This window comes from Terrapene carolina, unplaced genomic scaffold, assembly GCF_002925995.2.
Source record: "Terrapene carolina triunguis isolate 2854851 unplaced genomic scaffold, T_m_triunguis-2.0 Scaffold132, whole genome shotgun sequence".
Taxonomy (NCBI): domain Eukaryota; kingdom Metazoa; phylum Chordata; order Testudines; family Emydidae; genus Terrapene; species Terrapene triunguis.
Genome location: NW_020664483.1, coordinates 14548511 through 14568277, shown reverse-complemented (window position 1 = coordinate 14568277; position 19767 = coordinate 14548511). Strand labels below are relative to the sequence as shown.

Genomic DNA, 19767 nt, shown 5'->3' with positions numbered 1-19767 from the left:
AAAAGAGAGCAAGGTCCAGTTTAAAGGGAAGCCAGCTGGTAATAGTGCAAATACTTAGTGTAGCTGATCCTCCCACTAATTATTAGTTTATAAAAAGTGGAATCTGCAAATCTGAGAATCGTTGGTGTGTGGTGGTGTTGTTTTTTTAATAGATGCAATTGACACATTTTACCAATAGTTATTTTACAAGTACACTGATCAATCAGGAAAACTATAGCTGCTTCTGAACAGAAGGGCCTGCTTCTCCTAAATGGAGAAAGACCTTTAATGTATATAATTTTTTACCTGTTATAAATGAAGTGAACTTTAATGTTTGCCACAACTGAGGTCTTCCTTTTTTTTTTTTCAGCATTACCAGTGCAGTCAGCAAAAAATAATATGTAATGTAAACGGAAAACAAACTGTTACTGCAACATTCAGATTGCACAGTCACTGAAAAGTCCAGAGAAGCCAAATTCAAAGTGACTGTATAGCCTTTAGATTGTAAGCATTTTGTGGTGGGGCAGTCATTTTGTTCTGTATTTGTATAGTGCCTGCCACAAGGGGGTCCAGGGCCATGACTGGGGTTCCTGGGCACTACCACAATATAAATAATATGTGACTGTGGTAGGTAAATGACATGGCTAGATTCTGCTCTCCGTTACACTGGTGTGACTCTATTGAAGTCTTTGAGCCAGAACCTCAGTCCCATTACAGCCCTGTTGTGCCTTTGGCAAAGCTGGAATGGCCTCTCCTATGGGGCTGTGGAGTTCAGTTTTTACATTACTTTAAGTGTCATATGTCCCATTCTGTGTAATCAGTGGGAGTCAGATCCTACTTGTCTTACTTACACATCAATGAATGAGCCGGATTTGGTCCCGTTTCCTGTGTTTCCTGTTAAGAAAAGAACAGCAAAAGAGAAGTGTTACTACATATATAAAAATTATATGAAGCAGATACAAATGCATGACAGGAATCTTTAAAAACTGCTTTTTAAAAAACGGAGTGACATAAAATTGTACTAATTTGATCAAAGGAATTTTGAATTGGGTGGTTTAGACCCTTCCTTCTATTTGACACGTGTTCAGTCGCTACAGTATTTAAGTAAAGGATTTCATTTCCTCAGATTTAATACCTGACAGGATTATCTGTAACAAACAAAATATTTTTCTTTGAGGCATGATTTTCAATCCATGGTAAAACAATTGTGCTGTAGGATCCAAACAGACTTTCAACTGAAATGTGATTAGCATCTATGATTTGCTAATATCCAACTTTTTCTTAGTAGTCTTTCACACTGCTCTTTTTGAAACTCTTTCCCTTGCAGAGGAGGCAATAAGATTGTTGAGTGAACTGCACTATAGAAAGAAACGCCCATGATTGGAGGTAAACTATGCGGATATGTAGGGGTGGGGGTTGGAAGGAGTGTGGAGGGCATATTCGAAGCAGACTGTGCAGCTGCTACAGCAGGTCTGACTAGTTTTAAATGCCTAAAGGCAGCTTTGTCTTAACTGTAGGTAGCTGCAAAAATGAAGTTCTTAAATCTAATTCATAAATATGGCAACATCTTCCTGTGTTCTCATGCACTCAGTATTTTTCACATGTGTAAAGGGTAGCCCCTCCCCCTGGAAAAAATATTTTTCTTTAAAATATATAATATTTTAATATTATTTTAAGATATACATTTTTCTTTTATTAGAGTAAGTCTCCTTAATTTATCATAAAAAGGAGACTCTGGTTTACATGAAATCCACTGAAATCAACAGTAGTACAATTTGCTTCCTTATTGCATTCTTACACACACACACACACACACACACACACACACACACACACACACACACACACACACACACACACACACTCAATCTGCAGTATTTAAGCATTCACTGTAGTGTGATTTTCTGCAAATCAGCCCTTATCCCCTTGCCTTTCCTCTCGCCAAGAGCAGTAACTTATATCACTCACAGTCAGGAGGGCTTTGAACAGGGCTACTTTAGTACCCCGCCCTCCAGTGGGTACAGTAATTTTGCTTCTGTTACCCTCCTGTGGTCAGATACATAGCCTCTGTTACACTCCAACCCCCATATATTTGGGAAATTGGTGCTTCTAAGATTACACACACACTCATTGCACAAAATATTGCAAATGTACAGAAGGGAATATTATACCTTTTTGTATTTTTAAACTTAAGCTTTGGTTGTCTGGTGTGTTGCCCCAGTTGTGAGTGCAAAAAGACATGCATAATACACAGTTGCTGTGTTGGGTTACATTTTTTTTTTCTAGTTACTGTAACTCTGAAAGAAAACTAATGTAATGTGGAACTTGGCTATGATGTATGATTTGTGTCTGGCTTAAAGGAGAAATGCAACTTAGAACACTTTCTCTTTTCTTTTTATTCTGTTCTTCTTAACGTTACTTTTCTGTGAAATGTGGGCCAGCTTCCCATCCCCCCCCAACTGCACACGCTGTATCAGTGTTTAAATTACAGTATTCCAGGCTAACTGACCTGTATTAGCCAGGCTTTTAAATGTGGAATTGATCCTAAAGTGTGCCATAAAATATAAGTGTTCCAAAATAGGATAATTGGATAAAACCATTTCTGAGGATATTAGCACTTCAATTACTGGACATTATGCAGCTCAAGTGGGTTAATATTCATAATTATACTATTTTTGTGTGTCTATTTAGTTATTCTGACTGTGGAATCAAACAGATCCCATGAAAATTAAATCTCTCTGCCTCTTACTTGCCATTGCCATAGGTTCATTATAGTTCAACGCTAGCCAAAGTTCCCTTTATCAGCTTTTGGAATTCTACTTCAGGAAACATGAAAACACACACTGTATTTCAACAAATGCAAGAGCTTTAGTGCACTAGATTGAAAGGCCAACAGTTGTCCACTTGTCTAACCTCATTTAATGCTGTCTTGGCAAACTTTCACATCGGCTCTTCGGGACCATTTTTTCTGCTTGTGTTCACATGTGTGGTAGAGGCAGGATAATAGCTACTCCTCCCATTGAAATACATTAAAATGTTTTGTGCTCCTTTCTACATATTAAGATTTGTTACATGTAATAATGCACAGATTCTTTATTATCAGAACATTTGAAGCCCTCAATTTGCAGTACCTGGCACAAAAATAACAATTACCTCTGATTAGATGACGTATGTAAAACTAATGATCCTGAGGATTGTTGTGACCTGTCTGTTTGTTTAAAGCAATCGGTGCTTCGCTTATTAAAGCAAAAAATGTTGAAAACTACTCCTAAGCACATAAGAACAATTGCTTTGAGAACAGCATCATGGAAATACTTGCTGTTATAGTCTGTTCATGGTTTTTTACTTTCAGTGGCAAGAAACTGGTTAACATATGAAACCTACAAGACAGAAGCTAAGATGTTTTCCCATTGCTGACATGTAGTTTGCATTTTATGCCACACTTTTCTTTACAGAAAAAAAAAGTGGCTTCTTTTCAGTTTGACTGTGGTAACTTATGCAATACTCCATTTTCAAAGCTATAATATGCATTTTGGCAAACGCTTCAGCTTCTGTTTTAAGTTGGGGGGGGGGAGCGGTTCCCAGTGTGTTTTATTAAGGGTCTAAAATGTGAGGGGAAAAACAAGGTACCTTTGGGGAAAAGACTCTATGAAAAGGCTGAAAGCAAGGACTCCATCCAAGTAATTATAAATACATGAGAAAAACTACCTTCCATTATACACAAAGGGGTCTAGTCTCCCTTTGATGCGCACATAACTCCCATTAACCTTTACAGGAATTGCGTGCATTCAGGGGAGAATAGACTCTGAAGACTTTGGATCTTTAAATACACTAAATACATCAACCAGACCATGACATGTACATGCCAATAAAGATGTCTTGTTTAACCAGCTGAACGTGACACAGCACAGCAATACCCCATTGTTTAGCACATTAACAAAATTACAAGGGAGGAGGGAGGGATAAATAAGTGTTAAATATTTCAGCATCCCCCTTATCCTCTGTGTGCAGTAGCATACCGTGATCACAGTTTACAATTTTAACCGTGAAAGGAAAACGTCTATTTGTTAGTGTAGTGGGTCTTTCAGATTGTTTTGAATGTAATTTACAATTAAGATGCTCCTTCCTGGTAGGCTCTTCAACATACGGATTCCTGAAGGCTCTGAAGTCAGTGGGACTGGAGGACAATCAACTGGATTTGGCCCTAAAGCCGTGCCCAGTCATCTTAACTGTTGAGGCTTCACGGCTTTAAGAAACTGGGCCCCGAGTTCTCCAAGTAGAAATGTATGATGCTGCAGAGAGTCCCATGGGTTTGAGTGAGGTTCCGTTCAGGGGTCTGCCCATGTGGTTCTCCTTTCAGGATTGTGGCCTGTAGCGTTGCTGACTACTGGACAAGAGAGCCCCTTAATGTGACCTGCTCAGAAACCTCGTAACTGAGTTCAGCCCCCTGAGGTAACTTTGAATAGGCCCCGTGGTATAGCTTCAGATAACAAAAAGCGTCGCCTGTTTTTTGTCAGATTAGGATTATTCTGTACGGTCCATGCAGCTTGATTAGTCTTGGATACTATTTAGTTACTGCATTTCTTATTCTCTGCCTCAGAAGAAGTGCAGGGATCCAAACCATGGTGCTTGAGATATTGGTGTTACTGTATATTGGCAGCACAATTCACTGCACCATTTGAAAGGAGTCTGAACCATGTGTATACAGCATAATATAACTTGATTCGTGCTTGGCAGGCCTGACAACTTCCTTAGCACTGCCACGTGGAGATCCGAGTTTCGGAATAACCTCAGTCTCGCTCTTCATATTGGCTGAGACGAGTCCTTGCAGAGCTAACTCTCCTGTCCTGCCAGGGGAGAGTGTGCTCTTTTTTCCCAGCGCTCCCAGGCGGCATTGCAGATTCCACGTAGGAACTCTGGTTTTGCCTTCATTGGTTTGCAGTATGCGCAGCTATTCCAGGGAAAAGAGTAATGAGGACTTTGGACAAAGAGGTGCCCCCAGGATAAGGCTATGTCTGTGTTTTGCAAATATTTCCCCCTCGTTGCCAATGCCAGTGGTAGCAATGGTGTAAATGGGCTGCCAGTGTATTTAACAGTGTTATCTACTCTTGCCCCAAGCAGGTCTAAATTATGCCTGTGATCATAGGGTCCATTCCAGCACTCCCACTGGTGGAGCTGAGCCAGAGTTAGCAATGGTAGCAAATTTTTGCATGAAACTCCCTAGTTGTTGATCCCTAAAGGGAGTAGGCTTGAGTCTCGTGATCACATTCACACTTGACTGATGCCCTTGGTCACTGTTTCAAGGAGGCAAAAGAGAAGTTCTACACAAGATAGAATATGTCAGAACTGACCTTTTGGCTAGCTGGGGGCTCTGACATAAAAATAATATATATATTGCCCCAAAACAGTTCATTCCTGCTTTAAAGACAGCTCCCCGCTAGACAATAAGCAGTGCTTGTTTGTTTGTTTTACATACTAATACTTTATTCTAAAAACACATCACTTGTTCTCCTTTGTATCAGAAAGAAGATCCTTTTTCTGTTTCAATCACCTGTGCTATTTGCTCGTGATTTCTATTCAAGTGGCCATTTAAAAATGCCTGGTCTACCTTCCATAGACAGCACCTGTGTACTTTTGATCACCTCCTAATTCTTTCAGTGTAATTTTTAATGGCTTAAGCTAAGGGAGGGTAAATTTGATTTCAACTTGTATTAGGGCAATAAAACTTAATACAATTTCTACTATTATGAATGCTCTTATTAACACAGCTATAACATACAAAACCTGCTCCTCTTTCAAATGATTATTTAATGAGGCCCTAATTTATTTTAAATTATATTTATTGGAGCCTGTTCCAGCTTTATCTGACATAGTTTTGTTTGCTGAGTGCAGTTTGTCAAAAACATTAAACCAGCTTCTCTTCTTCCAAGAGAAAAGGTTACACTTAGCAAACTGACAGCATTAGAAACTGTTTCTAATTTAATAGAAGCATATGCTTCCTGCAAAACTTAGCAGACTGCAAGAGTAGAGACTTGCTTAGAGTGGCTTTGCCTTTTTTAGCACAGTAAAAACTGTTGGAGATTTAAAATGAGAGAGTTGCGAGGAGGGGAGGAGGGGTTGCTTGCTTAAGTTGTTCCAAAAAGGTTAACCTTCTGGTAGGGTTTCAATAATCTGCAAGTTTAAGAAACTATCGAGAAAGTAGTGCGGGTGGTGTGCATGCGGAGCTCAGTCGAAATGCAGCGTCTGATCATTAATAAACAGCAAGAGCTTGCCTTGCCCTCTGGGCCTCAAATAGTACAGTATGCAACAAGGGAGTGCAGGCAAGGCACGAGGATGGAAACAGTAGTATCGGATTACAGTTTCAAAATATCACTGGAACACGTTAGCTGGCTTTACTCTATTGACTTGCTTTATAATTGCATTGCTTATTTGTTAGGGAAGGCTTCACCTTACTTTCCAATTAACATGGATGTCACTGCAGGGACCTGAGAACTCCTGGAAGTGCAAAGTAGAACTCCAGCGATAACTGTGGGACTTCACATGTTCCTATACTGAGATTCTAAACTTCCTCTGGCATCCTATCCTTACGACTGCCATAACTTTCATTACGCTGCACTAAAGCCTACTTAAGATAGCTACTAAAAATTTCCCCAGTGGGGTTTTTGTTTTCTTTTGTTTAAACATTATTATTTAATTTACCAGGTGTCGGTGCGTCTACTACAGTATCTGTATAAAACCAGCCAGATTTTCAGAGGAACTAAACGCACACAATGGCTGTCATGACTATGGTTGTGCATGGCTGGCACCTCTGAAAATTCTGGCTTGACTTGACATGTATGGGGTGCATTTTTACTAGCCTCTACAATTGAGGTTTAAAACTTGCTATAACCCCCCCCACAAAAGCAAATGGGGGGAGTAGCTTCATACAGAATACACCCCAAAACCACCTGGCATTTACAGTTTTTGCTAGCACTTTGAAGAGAAGGCCGGTGAACGTGAGTGATGCCCTGTGCTCTCTGGGAGTGTGGAACTGTAATTTTTGATATTCAACAGAGCGAGTTTTGCGAATGCTTATTAAAAAATATTTTTACTCCTTTTAAAAAAACAAAAAAGTCAGAAGGGGATGCAGGGAGGTGAGGGATCCGGCTGAGGGTGCGGGCTCTGGGGTGGGGCCAGGGATGAGGGGATTGGGGTGCAGGAGGGGGCTCAGGGTTGGGGCAAAGAGTTGGTGTGGGGGGGGTGAGGGCTCCGACGGGGGTGTGTGTGGGCTCTGGGGTGGGGCCAGGGATGAAGGGTTTGGGGTGCAGGCTGCCCCGGGGCTGCAGTGGGGAGAAGAGGACTCCCCCCAGCTCTGTCTCGCCGCAGCAGCAGCCCGGGGCCGGAGGAGAGGCGCCTCTCCCTGCCTGCATGGCCCTTGATAGCTTGCTGTGCGGCCACGTGGCTTAGAGGGAACTTAGGTCAGAACTGACCTAAAACTAACAACTTGGTATTAGAAAAAACACACTGTAAATGGGAAATCCTAACTATTAAAAGTCAGGGAGGAGAGCAACCCCAGTATTGTCCCTTTCCATATAGCCTTCCATCTCTTCTGGCTTCTCCCACCCATCATGTGCCCATAATATCAAGACCTAGGACCTGATTCTTGCCTACAGTAACGTAAATCCGGAGTAAAACTCCTTAGGAGTAAGCTGAATCACACTGGTGTTCAGCCTGCATCATAGAGATCAGAATCAGACACCAAGAAGTCTTGCAAAAACAGTTAATGTACAGATTCTGAGCCAGCTGCAGCATATCAAATCTAGGTTTCAGAGTAGCAGCCGTGTTAGTCTGTATCCGCAAAAAGAACAGGAGTACTTGTGGCACCTTAGAGACTAACAAATTTCTTCGGCCGAAGAAGTGGGTTGTAGCCCACGAAAGCTTATGCTCTAATAAATTTGTTAGTCTCTAAGGTGCCACAAGTACTCCTGTTCTTATATCAAATCTAGTCGCGCATTACCATGCGGTACGTACTGTACTAGCTACCTAGTGTGACATTGCTATGCCAGGATTAAAAAAACCCTTTGTACCAAGCAAACAAAATCTTTAAGAAAGTGTGTATTTAAGGACTGTGGGTGTTTTGTTTTTAAATCAACATAATTTGTTCTTCCAGTTCCTTGGGCTTAACCCCAGTACGTATGGATTTTTAAAAAATACAAAGTGAAGTGAGAAATGGATGCTAGATTTGTTAGCTTTCTCCAGCCAGAGCTGAGTAACCGCTTTTTATCCTTGGTAATTACCTTTCCATTCTAGCTTTAACAAGTGGGAGAAGGGGTCCATCGTTCCTTTAGGAGGTTGGAGGGCTTCCATTTTTATGGACAGATTTAATCTTCTGATTCCTTCCTCTGGCCAGCTGGTGGTCATAGGCTGCCAGTCATAGGCTGGTATTGCCAGGAATTTAGGGGCTAGATCCTGGGCCTTGCTTGAGCAACACAAATCAGCCACAAAGCTGGCAGGTCTGGCCCTGTGAGGGATTCACTCCAGGGTGTGGCCGAGGGAAAAGGTGTATGAATAGGTGTGCTTTTGCTCTGCTTACTCCTCACTGTCCAAATGGCCTCTTGAACCCAGGGGTGGCTGGGTATAATTTAAGCTTGTCCCTTTGGCTGCCCTGACCAGCCCTAGGATCTGGGAGTATCAAAAAGGCTTAAAGTTGCCCACTCTGTCCTTGTGCCAAACACAGATGGGCTGGATCAGAGCTGGCCCATGGTGTTGCCAGTTGAACTACCCAATTGACACAAAGTACCCTTTACTCGTGGTCCTGTGGCATTGCGTGCCAAACCCTGATTCCACTGAAGTCCGTGACAAAACACTCACTGACTTCAGTTTCACCAGAATTTGGCCCTCTGAGATTTGAAGTAGGGAAGAGAAATAATATTCCATGTTACAGAGACAGCGCAGAAAGTGCCTGAAAAACTTAAAATCTCAGAGCGATCACCACTGAGGCTTGAAAAGCTGTGTACTCAGAGTTAGAGAAAATTTCCCCAATTCCCTTTTCACCCTGCAGGATTTGGGCTTTAGTTTTTTCTGAGGGAAAAGAAAGTGAAATAATCCATTTTCCCCCTCTTTTAATTTTTATTTAAGTGCTGTGGTTTCAGCTACACAGGATTTCAGTCAGGAAGTAGACGCTGCCAGGTTTGCTTTAAACCACCCTGCACACACCAGCTCCTCCTAGTTTTTTCTTTCCTTCAAACTTTGGACCCATGAGGACAAATCATTGCCTGTGAATTGTTGAGATTTATATGAGTACCTTTTGAAAAACACTCCCTGTTAGTTTTGAGAGTGAGTCTTAGACCATTCAGTATCGAGAACTCCTAAGGTGACTGCGCAAGTGAAAGGATTGGGGATATGGCTTCTTAAAGATCCTATTCCGATTCTGTGGATTCTGTAGGATATATTTCTTGAGGTGTTAAACTGCTTTTTAAAATAAACTTTTTATTTCTTCTTCTTTAGCAATGAGGGCTGTTGCATTCTAGAATAGCTTTCCAAGAAAAGCCACTGTGAATAGGAGACATTTAAAACTAAACCGGGCAAGGCCTTGGAGTATATACAGTAGGGAACAAGCCTGTATTGTCTAGGGACAAGATGACCAAACCATTTTCTTTTTCATTTTACTTTTTATGGCGCCAGTGCTGCAGTTCTTATTTAGGCAAAATTCCCAATTAGTAAAGACTTCAGGATTGGGCCCAGCAATAGCAAAGAATAATACCCTTATGACCAGGATTGGCAAATACTTCTTCAAAGATGTGTATGGATCTGTGTTCTCTAGAAAGTGAAGGGCTCATATCAGTAATTAGGACCAGAAATGTTACAAGCTTCCTCACACTTACTAATCATTTTGCTGTTGGCTCTAGACAACCACCATCTTCAGGCTGTTTCTCTTTGGTGAAACAAAACCAAAACCAGTTTCTCTTCGGTGAAACAAAACCAGTTTCTTCATAAAGGGCAAAAGATGTTTTTCAATAACATCACTTGTCTTTTTAATTAAAAACAAAACCAAAGCCACTGTGCTAAATGACACCAGCTTTACTCGTGTAAAGTTCATCTTCTGCTAGAGTGTATGTAATCATCCTAAAGTGCAGAGGACAAAAAAGCAAGTTCAGACTTACTGAAACAGAGTGGATGGCTCTTAGATACTTTTTTGGACTGGGCCTTCCAAAAGCTAGAGCCAGTGAAGCTTACTTTGTGGCTAATATCTTTGGAAAAATCTCAAAGCAACTTTTCTTTTTCTTTTGAATGGCTGAATCAGTTCTACATTGTCTCTCTTTAAAAGTAGCTCATGCCCATGACCATATCAAACCTTAAAACACGTGGCCATAACGTGCAGCCAGTCATCTTTGGGCTTGACATGAATAGCACATAAACACAAATACAGAAATATGTTGTAAGAGATCACTAGAAATGGGATACAAATACCAAGGAAAAGGAACCTGTGTACCAGGAAGAGGTCCTGAGGTCATTGTAGACCAGATCCTAACAGATGTAATATACTTTGGAGTTCTTACTGGGCACTGCCTTTCTGAGAATACCAACTGGTCCATGAGAGCGCCGCAGTTTGTGGGGTTGTTTATCCCTGCCTTCTATAATTGTCTGACTCAGACTTACTGTGACTTCCTAGATGTGGAGGGCGTGAATATATTTAATTTTACACTAATCTTTACTCTTTGCCTAGCCGGACCGGTAAGTTGGCCTTCTCAGTTCCTCAACAGGAGTTTTGACTTGGGAGTGTAGGAGTGGGCTCTTCACCTAGACCAGTGGAGTCAAGCTGGAGAGAGTGTTTCTTATGTGGTGCATATTGCCTTAGTATCTTTTTTATTTTAAATCACTTGATACTTTAACAAGTCAAGATGTGCAAAATTGAAATGTTTTCTAATGTAGACCCAAGATCACTGGTGGTAGGGTCGGGGGGGGGGAGAAGTCATGTAGAATGGACAAGCAATTAATGGAAATTGGGAAAGACTCTTCTTTTTTTCAAAACAATTCCCATTTGTGCTCTGGAACAAAATATTTTTAAAAGCTTATGTTCTAATGCTAGTCATTCTAGTCCCCTAGTTAGGGAAATGAAAATCTCCTTGTGTAGGCTAGAAATAGCTACTTCTGTAGATTGAAAGTTTTAGACCCATTTGATAGGGGATTTCTGGAGGGGGGAAATACTGTAAAGTTAGTAGATGAAGTTAGGAGTTACTTGATACATTCTGTCTTTAAAAAGGACACCAACAGCACTCTGTTTGAACTGAGCTACATAAAGGCTGAATGATATGTGAAAGCTAGACAGTCATGTGTACAGGAAGCCTTCAGTCATTTCTAAGCTTCCTGGAAAACAATGTAGAGAAGTTATTTTGTTTATTGGTTGTGTGTGTCTCTCTCTCTTCTTTGTCACTTTAGGAGCTTACTTCAGGTACCGTGTTCTTTGGTGCCTAGTAGAGAACCCAGCTCATTTAAAAAACAAAAAACTTGGCATGGGAAGGCTGTGTTAGCCACCCAAACTGCCTGCTTTCCTCTTAGTGGGAGGGAGGAAGGGTTTGCTTTGTACGGTGAATATTTTCTAGTATTAAAACATTAACTACTTCCAGGGTCTGACAAACTTTAAACCTTCTCCAGCAGACCCCACACCATTAAGAAACTCTGCTTTAAATACAGGGTTGGAGAAGAAGTACTAGATAAGTTCATGGAGGATAGGTCCATCAATGGCTATTAGCCAGGATGGGCAGGGATGGTGTCCTGGACTCTGTCTGCCAGAAGCTGGGAATGGGCGATGGGATGGATCACTTGATGATTATTCTGTTCATTCCCTCTGGGGCACCTGGCATTGGCCACTGTTGGAAGACAGGATACTGGGCTAGATGGACCTTTGGTCTGGCCCAGTATGGCCGTTATGTTCTATTGATATGTCGTCTTATAATGGAGCCTTTTTCTGTTTGTAACACTGCCAGTGCTCATTCTAGCACAAAGCTTCTAAAACTGCTGGGCTCAGAACACTTACTTTGATGTATCCTCTGTCTGTCAGCCTTGCAATTCTGCTCTTGGCACACACATTTAAAGTGAAAGGAAGCGTGCCACTGCAGAATTAAAAAAAAAAAAAAAAAAAAAGGCTGAGCATTCCGTGAAATTGGCACTAGGGTTGAGAGAAAACACAGACTTCCATGGGGGTAATGCTACATTTCAGAGTTTTCGTTCACCCGAGATTCCAGGCACAAGGATTCTTGGTAGCCAGCCCAGAAACTTGGATTAGTGCCTACAGGTTCCTCAGCTTTTCTTGGTTTGTTTGTTTTTTTGCCCCCCTTTTTAAATTGCATATAACTCCAGGAAGAGATCTGGAGTTTGGATTTATTTTTAGCCATCAAGATTGACTTTCCCCACACTTGTTTTAGATTCAATGTTAGACAAACTTCAGAAAGTGTCAGAGTATTTCCCTGACGCTTTTTACCCTGCCTCCTGCCCTCCACTCTGCAAAGGGTCTTTGCTTTTAAAACTGCTCCTAAAACAAGCATGGGGCTGAGAAGAAAGGTTGGAGATCTTCGATCAATTCACATGAAAGCTGCACAAGAGTTAAACCAGTGGGTACAGGCGGTGCAGTCCTTCCTCGGGCCAAACTCCCATCGGTGAACTGGAAATTCTGCTTGAATAAGGACTGCAGAAGTTGTCTCTTGGGCTATGACTATACTACAATAAAAGCCTGGGGCACTGAGACTCAGAGCCTGGGTCAGCTGACTTGGGCTCGCAGGGGCTAGAAAACGGCAGTGTAGAAATTCTGGTTCACGCTGGAGCTCTGAGCCCGGGAACCCAAGCTGAGCCGGAGTCAGTTGACCTGAGCCAGCCATAGCCAGGCCATGGCTCTCTTTTTATTGCTATGTAGATGTCCCCTTAAGGTCTGTCTGCATAGCCGCTGGAAGACGAAATGCCCAGCTTGTGTAGACATACACACGCCAGCTCTGTTCAAGCTAGCACACTACAAATAGAGCGGCCACAGGAGCATGGGCAGCATGAGTGCATTCCCAAGTATAGTCCCGCCCGATTCTGCGTGTGTGTACTTAGGCAGCTCTCTGCTGCAACCACACTGCCCCGCTCCTGGCCCCGGGATGTGAACAGGAGTAAGGGGGGCGCGACTGTGAATAGTTTAGGGGCCACTGCCTTAGACCTTTATGGCAACACCGTAAGGATTGTGTAAGAGTCCGGTTCGGGGATCAAATCTACTTCTACTTGTGTTGTAATTTCCCTCTGTGCATCTGGAGCTGATCTCATCTGCCACTCGGTGTTTTACCCGAGGGACTGATTCTCCTCCCCTCATACGTGTTACTAAATAAAAAGATAGAGAGAAAGGGGTGAGCCTGAGCAGAGATGGTTTGATTAAATGAGAATCTTTCTAGGCCACCTCCTCTCCACCGCTGTCCGATGGGGAGGGGATGTTAGAGCAAGGGAAGCACTGCCCCACCAGCCTACCTCCAGTCCCCTGCATAACCCTCCATGTGAACCCTGCACTTTGGGGGTTCCGTGGGCTTGGGGGAGTGAGGTGTCAGGTTGGTGAGGGGACAGCAGCTCTGTGGTTCATTTCTTCATTGCAGTAAACGTAGGTGCAGCATTCCAGGTAAACGTAGGTGCATCTCTGCAGTGTTTCACGCCTGACTCCGTGCTCTCACTCGTTAGGCCTGTTTCAAGGCACTCTCACAAAGCTCTGTTGTCTCCAGGTAAAACCATGTGAGTTCTCTGCTCCTCACTTTCTGCTTTATCCTCCTCATCCCAGTAAGAGGAAAGGGCGGGCAGGGAGCCAGTGGTAGCACAGCTCCTGGGTGTGAAGAGTGCCACTCAGGAGTGCGGGAGCCAAGTGAACAATGCAAAGGGGGAGGCTTTTGTGCACGTATGGGCTTGCTAGGGACCTATGCCCTTTACCCCCTGTGTGAACTTGCGATATTCCACCCCCCACAGTGGATTGATGCAGTGAGAGCAGCTTAGACTTTCTCCCTCCTGCAAGATTTTCCTCAGATGGGGTTGGTGGAGCTTGTGGTGCAGGTAAGGGAGATGTATTGATGGCCTCTCTTCTCGACTGTTTAGATTAGGTCCAATAAAACTTCTTGTACAATATATTCATTCCATGCAGCCTAATTGTAGGGAAAAAATGACCGAGACTGAAATCTCACAAGCATTGAAAGAATATCTGGAGGCCATCTGTAGCAGAAAATATATTTCCACATCAGGCTTTGAAATCCATTTTCCTGAGTAATAATTGAGATTCAAAAAACACCCCAAGCAAAACCAAACTTCTGTTTGCTTCCAGAACTATTGGAAGTTCCACATGGTTGACAAGTAGTTGAGTACTGTTTGTACACCAAGTGTATAGCATAAGGTGCACCTCTTATTATGATGGTAGCATTTGTTTGTTGAGCTGATTACTACGCATCTCAAATATGATGTTTTTCCACCCAATGAATATTGCTGACAATAATATGGTCACAGTTATGGTACTCTGGTTAGATGGGAGTGACACTTTCTAGGCCTCTCTTTTCAGGTGCTCTCTAACTTTCTGATAAAACATCTGTGATTGGAAAAGCACCGAGCTGCTTTCTTAGTTCAAAGGCAATTTATGTTCTTGGGAAAGTTGGATGAAATTCCGATGGTCCTTTTTTAAATTTATCTTCGTGTTAGGAAAGTGTGTGTGCATGCTGACACTTTTTAAAAATGTCCTCTGATACCTCAAAAGAAATTTTTAAACGTCCAACTTTACATGGATATAGGCCTCCGTGAGGAAGGTGCTTTGATTAGGCATTTAAAAATAAGACCCATTGTGCATGTGCAGTAGTGTGTCATTTCCCTGTTGATTCAGTATGATTTGCGAGATGTACGCATCAGATGCATGTGGATGTTGTATATACAAAGTCTAACAACTGGAAAAAGGTAGCTGATGTTTCTTCAGATAAACAAGGTGAAAAATGCGTGAAATTAAACTTTTGACAACATTGTTAGGAAATGTTTCCTGTTGTTCAGCCTAAATAGTGCCCCGAACAATATGATGGAAGCTCCTTCCCTTAAGTAAATTAAAATGGAAAATGGCTAAGTCCAGATTTGTAAAGGCATTGCTTCTCTGTGTTGCAAGGCCTAAGTGACTTAGACGGCCGAGTCCCAGTTCCAAATGTGATTTAGGCACATAGGAGTGTAAAATGAAAATGGGACTTAGCCATGTAAGCCACTTAGGTCAGGATTCTCAAAGGTATTTAGGTGCTTAGCTCCCATTGATTTTACCTCAGTACCTTTGCGAATCTGGGCCTAGGCCTTGCAACCTTGAGCAGAGGAATGCTGACAACCTTTAAAAGTCAGGGCCTAAGATCCACAGTGATTGCAAATATGCAGGGAGAGCCCCCCACCCAAAGGGCAGGTGGTGGCAGGGGTAGGCTGTCAGACAATCATGATCCTAGTGCTCAGTGTTAATAGGGTGACCAATTTAGCTGTGCATTTGTGACTGCCTCGGTTTGGGACATTGAAATGCCTAGAAACAAATACTCTAATAGACCAGGATCAGTGTTGTTGTTGTTTTTTAGTGTTTTGATTATGGGGTGTCTGATTTCTGCAGGGTGGGTGCTCAGCACATTCTGGAAATCAGGCCCCTTTAAGGAGTCTAAATTTGGGCACCCTGAACTTTGGGTGCCCCAAATTACTAGTCACTTTTTGAAAGTGGCTGTAGCTGTTAATATTACACTAAACGGGAGAATACACAGGAGAGAACAATCCTGCATTGGCAGGAGGATGGACTAAATGATTTGAAAGGATTTTTTCCCCTCATTTGTCATGTATGTGCTTTGGAGAGGTGAGACAAGCATTTCCTGGTCTAGAGTTTATTTTAATCATTTGAATAAAACAGGTATGCATATATGTGACATGCCAGAGAGTTGACTCTGCAATCTCTCTGTGTACAGTTGCTTGGAATTTTTTAAATTTAAAATAAAAAGGGAAATTCAGTGTAAAACACCCTAAGTTAAATGCAGTGTTATGATTGGGAATGTAAATGCAAAACTCATCAGGGAACGATTAATGCCTGTAGGAGAGCTGTATTTGAAGGCATACACCTAGCAGGGAGGAGGGCAGAACAGTCAGCCTCAACACCGCAGAGCAGATGGAAGCAGCAGCAAATGCTGGAGAGGAATGGAAGAGCCTCGTTTCCACCCTGTGTGCCCACATTGGCGTGAGAGGGATGTAACTAATGCACCTAACAGCGTATAGTGTAAATGCTACAGGTGTGCAGAGGGCTGGGTTATAGTTGCAGCTCTAACCGTACTTTGAATTTACTAACTGAGGTTTGTAGCGTAGCATTGTACTAAGGTAGCTTTTGCTCTGACTAGACCTATCTATGCCTAATTCTGTTCTCTCTATTGCACCCGTGTAAATCAGGAGTAACTCCATTGAAGTCTTCAATGGAGTTACTCTAGTGGGAAACCAATATGAGTGGGATCTGATTCAGGCCCATCTGTGTCACTGGTACACCTCTACCTCGATATAACGCTGTCCTCGGGAGCCAAAAAATCTTACCGTGTTATAGGTGAAACTGCGTTATATCGAACTTGCTTTGATCCACCAGAGTGCGCAGCCCCGCCCCCCCGGAGCACTGCTTTACCGCATTATATCCGAATTCGTGTTATATCGGGTTGCGTTATATCGGGGTAGAGGTGTATGTAGAATATCTGCCTAGGGTAGGTAGAAACTGTTTGACGCTGAGCTGTCGTGAAGCATAAAGACAATGTTTTGCTGTAAGATATAAATATTTTAAATGATTTATTGTAATAGTTTCCCCTGCCCCCTCTTTTTCAGATATATGTTGGGGAAAGGAGGAAAGCGGAAGTTTGACGAGCATGAAGATGGGCTGGAAGGCAAAGTGGTGTCTCCTACTGACGGTCCATCTAAGGTGTCTTACACCTTACAGCGCCAGACTATCTTCAACATTTCCCTTATGAAACTTTATAACCACAGGCCATTAACAGAGCCAAGCTTGCAAAAGACAGTTTTAATTAACAACATGCTGAGGCGAATCCAGGAGGAACTCAAACAAGAAGGCAGCTTGAGGCCTGTGTTCATCACCACTTCACAGCCTACTGACCCTCTGGGTGACAGCTTTCGAGAGGCTCAACCTGCGTTCAGTCATCTTGCCTCTCAGCCAGTTCACCCCACTGACTTAGTAAGCACTACACCATTAGAGTCTTGCCTCACCCCAGCCTCTTTGCTTGAGGATGACACTTTTTGCACTTCCCAGACTGTCCAACATGATGGTCCTACAAAACTACCACCTCCAGCTGTCCAACCGGTAAAAGACAGTTTCTCCTCGGCCTTGGACGAAATTGAGGAGCTCTGTCCAACATCTACCTCTACCGAGGCAGTAGTAGTAGCAACAGAAGCAGCAGCAACAACGGATGACTCTAAAGATAACTCCAGTGAGTCTAATGTTCAAAAGTCTGAGGGAGTCCAAGAGAGCAGAACAAGTGAATCAAAACTCATGGACTCTTTACCCGGCAATTTTGAGATAACAACTTCCACAGGTTTCCTTACAGACTTGACCTTGGATGATATTCTGTTTGCTGACATTGACACATCTATGTATGATTTTGACCCTTGCACATCTGCTACAGGGGCTGCCTCAAAAATGGCTCCTGTCTCAGCAGATGATCTCCTAAAAACTCTTGCCCCCTATAGCAGTCAACCAGTAACCCCAAATCAGCCTTTCAAAATGGACCTCACAGAACTGGATCACATAATGGAGGTGCTTGTTGGGTCTTAAAGTATAACGACTTTTTATGTACCAGTATATACACTTGGTAGTATTTTCACAACCCTTCCCTCCCTCCCCGCCCCTCCAAATTCACAGCACTGTGCATGCGTCCTTGCTTGCCTTTTTTTAAAAGAAAAGGATCACACTAGTTTTTGCTTCAAGCAGAGTTGGAGTGCCTTCATCCATGTATGACCACTTTCAATGTATTTTTTTAAAGTGGTTCCTCAAGGAAGACCTAATACCCTGGTATAGGAAAGAATACATATTGTAGACAATATTACTATGATATTACGACAAAAAAATTGAATTGTAAAAGCTAAGCACAAGGATTATGTTGGGGAAAGCTGTACATTTGCATGTGCATATTTGTCTATTTTTTCTATAAGTTTTATTGCAAGAGGTAAAAAATTTATTATTTAGATAATCTCAGTACCTTTTTGGCATTTTAGCCCTGTATAGGTTGACTTAGCAATTCAGCCCTTTGGAGGCATTAACTAGTCTTCTTCAAGTGTTGCATTTACATGGCTGTTTAGAAACTGCTGCCCAAATTTATTTTATATTTTTGTACAGATTCTGCAGTTTATTATATTGTTTTTTCTAAAAACAAATGCTGTTTATACACACAAAAAATAGCTATTTTGATAGGGTTTGCTCACATAGTTCCTGCATAATTGATGTACAAGAACCACTTGTACTTTTATACAGAGTTGTAATGTTTTATATGTGTATGGTGCAAAGAGAAAAATGGATCAAATAAATCTGCAGTTAGGTCTCCCTGAATGCAAACAGTGCTTTAAGAAAGGGCTGGGGGCTGTTTCACAAATATTTACTCGCTGCTGTAGCCACCTGTGCACTACTGTGATTTGAAAACCCAGAGCCATGTCGACTCCAAGACCTATGTTAAACAGTTGGCAGGAGATAATTGTGAAACTTCATTCTAAGTGTTCTCTTGTGAGATCAAGGCTACTGAAAACCTGATCCCGAAGCCAGTATGTCAAGCAAATGTATAAACTTTTTATTTTTAAGGAAAGTTTTTGTTTTTTTTTTCTAAATTTGGAACAGCCAATTGTCTTTGTTACTTGAAATGTGTTACCATTTTAGCAAGTCGGCATTTCCTTAGCTGAAGTTATTGCGAATGATTTTAATGGGAATATACAGGCCATTTACAAATACATCTCTTTGTAATTTTTCTTAAAGAAGGTATACATGGTATTTGTTCCAATTAATTTGTGTTCAAGATTCCACTTGCCCTTTCTTGGAGCATTCTTTCTCCCTCACTGTGTTAATAAGTGCTGAAAAATGCAACTTCAGTATTACTGCAGTGAAGCTCATCTCTTATCTGCACTGGATGGACTTATTTTAGTATCCATTGCTGTTGAAACTGGAGCCAGTCGTGTTACATCACTTGGCATCTCCTCTAGGGTTCGTTTCTTGTATCAACCGCGTTACCTGCTTTACACTTTATAGACCTGTTTTACAATGAATATACAGACACAGCTTTCTATGCATGTTTCCTTCCCCCGTAACACCTGAGAAGTCGTCTCATTACTGCACCAATAGCATTTTTGTATTCATTGTGGTGTACATTTAATTTAAAAAAACGTTTGCAATGTATCATGCCTGTTGCTGAAATTGCTATGGCATTTTAGTTTTTCAATGGTACTTTAGCTGATGAGTGCAGGTTACAACCTATATTGTTGACATGCCTATGGCTTCTTTAGGAATAACTTTTATATTTATTTAAGAAATTTTAAATTATGTTTTATGTCATTTGGCAATATTCAGTCAATTCTGCTCACTTCTTGTCATGGATAAAATTGGGTCTTGTCTGCCTTTAAGAAGGCAGCTTTATAAATTGGCACTTTAAACAGGCCATATATATTTACTAGTAAATATATATAATGCACACACATAACACAAAGCAAATAAATTTTGCAATGAAGGAACTGCTACTCTAAATGCAATGCATCATGTACAATTAGGGAATGCTTCTAGCTCCTAATTAATCA

At 41.8% G+C, this 19767-nt stretch overlaps 1 protein-coding gene across 7 annotated transcripts in view; it reads left to right on the top strand.

The window, feature by feature from the left end:
- The window catches only part of SERTAD2 (SERTA domain containing 2), a 102244-nt gene that overhangs the window by 79630 nt on the left and 2847 nt on the right, over positions 1-19767 (top strand). For 4 of the 7 annotated variants that reach the window (XM_026653169.2, XM_024195474.3, XM_024195473.3 and 1 more), the window contains exon 2: positions 16807-17749. In XM_026653169.2, the coding sequence (XP_026508954.1) occupies positions 16811-17749 (939 nt within the window). In that variant the 5' untranslated portion in view covers positions 16807-16810. Of the gene's footprint in view, positions 1-1306; positions 1366-4367; positions 4432-16806; positions 18697-19767 lie in introns of those variants that run through there. The other 3 variants (XM_024195469.3, XM_024195471.3, XM_024195475.3) reach the window with 3 other exon arrangements.